Raw genomic sequence first — 6654 nt, 5'->3', positions numbered from 1 at the left:
TAGGACAGAGTAGAACTGCCCCATAGGGTTTCCAAGGCTGTAATCTTTACAGAAGCAGACTGCCACATCTTTCTCCCATGGAAAAAATGGTGGGTTCAAAACACCAACCTTTTGGTTAGCAGTCAAGTACTTAACCACTGCGCCACCAGGGCTTCTTATCACAGCCTAGACTTTTTTTAAAGTACTACATGATTTAGCAAACATTTAATACCTGCTATAAAATTATTTAATTTTATAAAAGTTATTATGTGCCAGGTACTATTTTGTTACATATATTATCTTATTTAGCACAACTACCCTAAGAGACACATACTATGTTAATTCCATTTCACAAAGGAAAATTTTGAGGTACAGGGAGCTTAATTGGTCAAAAAGCTAGAAAATATTGAATCTAGGATTTAAATCCAGGCAGTCTGCTTTCAGAGTTTTAACTTCTATCCTTTCTGCCTTCTCTATATTTAAAGGTAAGCTATAGCGCCTGTCCTGGGGGAGCTGATTTTTAGGAAGTCCTGTTGCTGTTCACAGAATAAAATCTCAGATTCAGTGTAAATTTAGCTGTAATTAGAAAAGTAGGAACAACTCAGTTCGTAAATCTTTTAAAAATAGGTAATATTGAACTATTTAACGTTTAATTCTCCCAACACCCTGGGGCAAGGTGAAATATCATCTCCATTTTGTAGATGAGGAAACTCAGGCTTTGACAGGTCAGATAACACAGATGGAGCTTAAGCCAAGTCTATCTTGATTTCAGAGTCTTGGTTCTTAAGCATTATGCACTGCCTGTCTAGGAGGCCTGCATCACTTGGAAGGTGGGAGTAGGGGCCAGGTTACTGAGTGCTTTTTCATTTAGGTAAACTCAGCTTTTTTTTTTTTTTTTTAATATATATTGACAGTTCAAAAATCTTCACATGTACAGATCAATGACTTTAATTACATCATCATGTTCTTCTCAACATTTACTTTTAAAGCACTGAGCCAAAAAGTAGCCTCGTTTTCTCCTGTGGCTTTTTAAAGTTCTGGTATTGATCTGCTCTTGTTAAAATACCTACAAAACAGAAGATGATTTTAAGGTTTAGCACATTAATGAATCAGGAGAAAATAGTGGAGGTGATCTGGTAACATGGGGGAAGGGAATACATCAGGAATAGGAATAGAAAGCTGGACTGGGATAGTAGGTGTGTGTATGTGTGGAAGTTTTTGTTGGTATATGATTTGCCTCCATTGGGAACTACAGACTGGTGTAGAATAAAGGAGAGAGAGAAAGAATGGAGAAATGGAGTAACATGTATATGGCAGCAACCCACATCTTAGTGTCCTCAAATCCTTTGCTGCATATAAGCTAAATTTGCCTGAGTGAGTATCATATACCTTCTTCCCTAGAAAACGTCCAAGTTCATGGCCTTGGGCCATCCATCCTTAAGTTTTTGTTTTTTTTCTTTAAATTGTGGAAACAAGATCTACATCTTTGTAAACGGGAGGCACTCCCACAGTGTGGCCTAAAATTATTGAATAACAATTTAATGGGTATTTTGTGTTGTACTTAAAGGTTCTAATGGTCTTGCTTCTGGAAAGACCTTTTTTGAGGAGCGGGACGGGTTGCAAAAACTTGAAGAGGATGGTGATGTCTGGAGGCCTTGAATGGCAGAGGATATGTACACAGAAGACAAAGCTACTCAGTGGATTATTTTATTTGAAATATAATTTTATTTTTACAACACAGTGTGCAGTATGACATCTCAAAATAAGAGTGCAGATACAGGGTAAGAATACAAAGGGAGATTAACAACAGGTCTCAGGTTACCTTTATTAAGGCTAAATCCCTGGTTTATATTTTCCATACACATTTGCAAAATTACATTCAATTTATTCCTTATCAACACTTATTCTTTAGGCCAAGGGGAAAGGAAAAAAAAATCCAGATATTAGATTTTCATAGAAAGCAAATCTGGATTAGTCTAAATACTATTCTCCTTCCTGTTTGTTCTGACTTTTATGAAATTTTAGTAAAGGAATTGTATTTCCTGATTTGGATTTTCCATGTATATTTCATTAGCTATTGGTATCACTTCTATAATAAGTGGTTAAATCAGAACCACAGAGGGACAGGAAATAAATAGAATTTGGCCAGAACGTCTGGACAACTAGGCATATTCAAAAAAAAACCAAACCAGTTGTTGCCATTCAGTCGATTTCCAACTCAGGGTGACCGTGTGGGTCAGAGTAGAACTGTGCTCCACAGGCTTACAAGGCATATAGCAAGGTTTTTTTTCTTCCCATATTTTGAGGAAGTCGGCAACAACTCAGTTCTCACTTTGTTTAGGGACTGTGTTGAATATCAGCACATCCATCTCATTAGGATTGAGAAAAAAGTTCTGGGTATAAACAGTTCTCTCTCTACCACTGCTGATGATGAGGAAAGAGAACCGTAGGACATCAGTGACGCCAAAATATGTCATCACCTTGAAGGCTTCCTGAATGTATACCATGGTGTGTGCCTGTGTACAGGATCTGCTTGGTGAAGCCCTGGTTCGGCCCTACTGTCTGCAGGTTAACTCGGACTGGCGTGACAGCCACTCACTCAAACTAGCTAAAACCTCCGTCTAACTTTTAGGCAAACTCAGCATTTTAGATTTAGGGTTAAAATTAGTTGTCAGTAAGATAAGCAGACTGCAAAACTCCATCATCTACCCTTCATTCCTGAGGAGAAGGTAAACTGGAAAACTGAAAAAATTAAGTGCTAAGTATATTCCTTGGTTTTCAATACTGAAAATCAGTGTAACCTTTGCATTTTGCTGTTATAAGGTGGAGTGTTCCAGATTCGAAGAGAATATATATGGCATTCCTTCCTTCAATCCAGGAATGTTACTTTTCTTTCTAAGAAACATCTTCCCCAGCGAATGTAGAGGCCATGCAGATTTGTACAGGAAAAAGCAACATACAAACTGTCTACATCTGTTCAAATAAAATTATGTAGAGGAGAAAAATCAAATATATACACAACACTGAGACAAAACTACTCATTAAAAACAACTGTTTATGTTAAGTGACAAGTCAGTATTATTCCAGTGTTTAGCTTTGGGAACAGGAAATGCCATAGCTAAAGTCTTCAATAAAAGAAAAAAAATCAAGACGTTCACATTTGAGGTTTTTGGTCACACATCACACTGTCCCTAAAGGCTTGAAAAGACTACAGGTTAACTTTCCATGCCAATTATAGAAGTAGTGTTTTAAAGCTACAGCTAGAGAGACAGTACAAAAATCCCATTAGGTTAAACATTTCTTTTGCAATTTAGCAAGCTGTGGCCATTTCTGGTCGTTAAGAGGCAGAACTTCTTAGGATAAAAACCTGTGTGTACAAGATTTTTTCCCAATGTTCTTTTCCTAAAATTTTCAAATAACTTTCAGGTCTTCTTTTCCTTCTGATCTCAAAGTCAATTGTTCATAGTATTTTCCTAGGATATACATATAAATTTTATTCCAATGCTGAACAAATGTCATCAATGATCATTTGTCAATCTATTAGATATAGACATACAGTACAGCAGCTATCTTCATCAGAATTCCAGTTTATTACCTACATATAGCACAGTCACAGGATTATACTGTGCTCATATATAAAAACGCAAAAACTGTCAAATGTGCTGTGTCCTCCCATGTATATAAAAAACTGTTCGCATCATGAGAAAAAAACGTTAACAGCAGTTGCTACAATGTTCGCCATTCATAACATGTAACTTAAACATTGTGTTGCACTATGCAGACTGGAGAAAGGAAGCGAGGTTATCAAATTAGTTGAGACAACATAAGAAAAAGTTCAAAAATCATTAAATTTTTAAAAAGATGAGCATATGTTGTATAACTTTCACTAGATCACAGTCTGCTGAGTGTGCAGAAGTCTGATCCACAAAGTTTGAGCTAAAACTAGTGTTTTTAACAGAAAAGTTTTTTAGAATTAAAGGACATACAAATGGATTCTAGCCTAACAGAGTAGCTCCATACCAAAGTGGCATCATTTTCTTTTTTCTTTATTTTTTAGGAAAATATTTCTGATGACCAAACCAATCTCCTAAGCAAATACTGTTTTGCCCAGTGCATAGAAACACAGTTCTAAAAAGTTCCCATGAAGCATTCAAATGTTAAATAACACCAGTATTTACAACTACATGAGGCATGGGCTGATGTGAACACACACACGTTTTTGCTGGAAATATGACTAGGCAGAGAAGATTTAGGTAGCTGAAAAAAAAGTTTTTATACAGATAAAATGAAACTGCTCTACTGAAAGCTTTCATTTAGAATCCCAAAATGAGTCAAGAAACCCTAAAGCCATTTGTAGAGAATAAAGAATGCTGTGCACAAATTGATAAGGGGACTTTCTCCTCACTAAGAGATCTAAAAACAGGTCTACAGCTTATTCTGCCTGCCACCTTATACTCAGGAGAGTCTCACTGAAATACTGGGGCTATTTTCCTATTGGCAGTTTCCCAGATCAGGTCCAGTCAAGCCACAGAACAGATGTTTCCTTCACCTCAGCCAAGTGGATGGCACCCACTGAGGTTCAGTATCAAGTTTATTAATTAACCTAAGCAACTCCTGATAGGCTTTATCAAGATCTGAATTCACAATTGCTGTGTCGAAGTAGTGGCCATTGTTCTGCTCCATCTCTCTAGTCTTCTCAATGATTTCTCTCAATTCTTCAGGCTGCAAAGAGAAGATAAAAACAGGTAATTTCATTCCTTACCAAGATACAGGATGAGTCAGAGATGGCTGAAGAACAGCAAGGAATGACCTTACATTGCTTTCCTTCTCTCTCTCACTCAAAATACTGAAACTTTTGTGACTCAGCTGAAGCTGAACATCCTCTCAGGAGCTCTGCCCCAACCCCATCGTGGCCACAGTGGTTTCTTCTGCTCCAGCACCTACTGAACTCCAGTTATTAATCATTTGGGACTCAACATATTCAGTTCTATACTGCTATTTAGGTTTTCATACGTTTCATCTCATCAGGATGACTGTAGGTTTCAAGAGCACAGACTGTTACTTTGAATTCTCTAGACACACTTCTTGAACATTTCAAGGCATCATCATTTGTTCTTAACATGTAACACAGAGCAGACCTTTCTGGTTTGCAACAAGGGTGGCAGGATCCAAAGCCCTAACTATTCTTGGCTCACATGAAGAACACCTATTATTTATATCTCTTGCAGAGTTAGGAAGGGTAAACATGGGAAAAGAAATCATTAGAATGGGTATCTATTTCTCTGAAAATACTGCTGGTCAGCACAAGATTTAATAATGTCTTTGTTTTTGAGACATGCTCATCTTAATACTTTAAATTACTTCTGTTTCAATACATAAAAGAGGTCTTAACGATGCAAAAAGTATCCTAACAGAGTTTAGGAAACCACGTAGAGCAGGCTGTTTAAAAATTCTGGGTAAAGGAAAGGGTGTTCCACACTGACAGGCAGGTGGCAAGGCTATGTGCAAAACTTATCAGGCACACGTGTTCAAGAAAGTGAAACTGCCCTAAAATCACTCCTGTCAATGAGAGAACTAATTAAACTCAAGCCCAAATGTGTGACATCATACATCAATACTACACTGGAAACACTATATAAAACAAAGCATTTAACCGCTTGAACTTCTGTGACAGGGAAACATTACAAATAGGACAGCACTGGTTTGTCCTGAGGCAGTTCCTTGTGTGGCTCTCTAATTTTCATTCTGGAATGTTGTGCATCTGGCTATGGTACACAGAGGCCTTTGTTCCTAGCAGGGACTCTACTTTGCCATTATAACTCAACACACTGTGTGATATTTTTGCTAAGACTGATGTCTACACAGCTCGAGATTACTGAAAGAATAGTCTAGGACTCAGAATAGAATCTAAACTTTGTGATGCTAGAGTTGAAATATAAATGCTAAGCTCCACATCTTACATAGATTCACATGAATATCTAATGTACCTAGCTTTATCAAATTTAAAGAATTATTTCTTCTTTTGCCAAAAATGGCTTACATTAGCTATTTGGTACTTTGATGGAATTTCATCTTATTTGTCAAATTGCAACCCATGACTAAGATGAAACAAAATGTTTTTGTTTAAAATTTTCTGGACTGAGAAAATATGCCAGTGGCAAAACTGACTATCAGTAAATACTCTTTAAGTTAACCACTCTCAATCCCTCAGATAAGCAGAGTAAATTTAGCTAACTAAGTTTTTACATTTTGCATCGAGTAACACCATCACTTTCCTAGGTAGCACAACTTCATAGAGTCAAACTGAGGATTTGTTTTTCGCTCAAATACAATTGTATGAGTAGTAAAGCACTATTGGGAATACCAAAGGAGATAAACATACAAGAAGAATAAAAAAAACAATCAGGTACACCACCCTCTACTGTACAATACACATTCTTTCAGGTGCACATGGAACATTCAACAAAATAGAACAGATGTTGGGCCATAAAATAAGAATCAACGAATTTCAGAGGCGTTCCGGCAAAACGGCGCTCTAGGCAGAAGCACCACGCCGTCCCTCCAGAGCAAAGATCCGAAAAACTAAGCCGAACAGAGAATACAACAATCCTGAAACCCTAAAACATCAAATGAAAAGATGAAGAACTCAGCCAAGCACCAAACAGAGTGAGAAAA

The 6654-nt window shown here is 37.2% G+C and overlaps 1 protein-coding gene across 3 annotated transcripts in view; it reads right to left on the bottom strand.

Moving 5' to 3' along the window:
• Positions 1 to 1433: 1433 nt before the first annotated feature.
• The window catches only part of PALS1 (protein associated with LIN7 1, MAGUK p55 family member), a 108591-nt gene continuing 103370 nt past the window's right edge, over positions 1434 to 6654 (bottom strand). For all 3 annotated transcript variants that reach the window (XM_004370961.2, XM_023726302.1, XM_023726303.1), the window contains one exon: positions 1434 to 4701. In XM_004370961.2, coding sequence (XP_004371018.1) covers positions 4525 to 4701 — 177 coding nt within the window. In that variant the 3' untranslated portion in view covers positions 1434 to 4524. The remainder of the gene's footprint in view (positions 4702 to 6654) is intronic.

This window comes from Trichechus manatus, unplaced genomic scaffold, assembly GCF_000243295.1.
Source record: "Trichechus manatus latirostris isolate Lorelei unplaced genomic scaffold, TriManLat1.0 scaffold00010, whole genome shotgun sequence".
Classification (NCBI taxonomy): Eukaryota; Metazoa; Chordata; class Mammalia; order Sirenia; family Trichechidae; genus Trichechus; species Trichechus manatus.
This window is presented reverse-complemented; position numbering and strand designations above follow the sequence as displayed.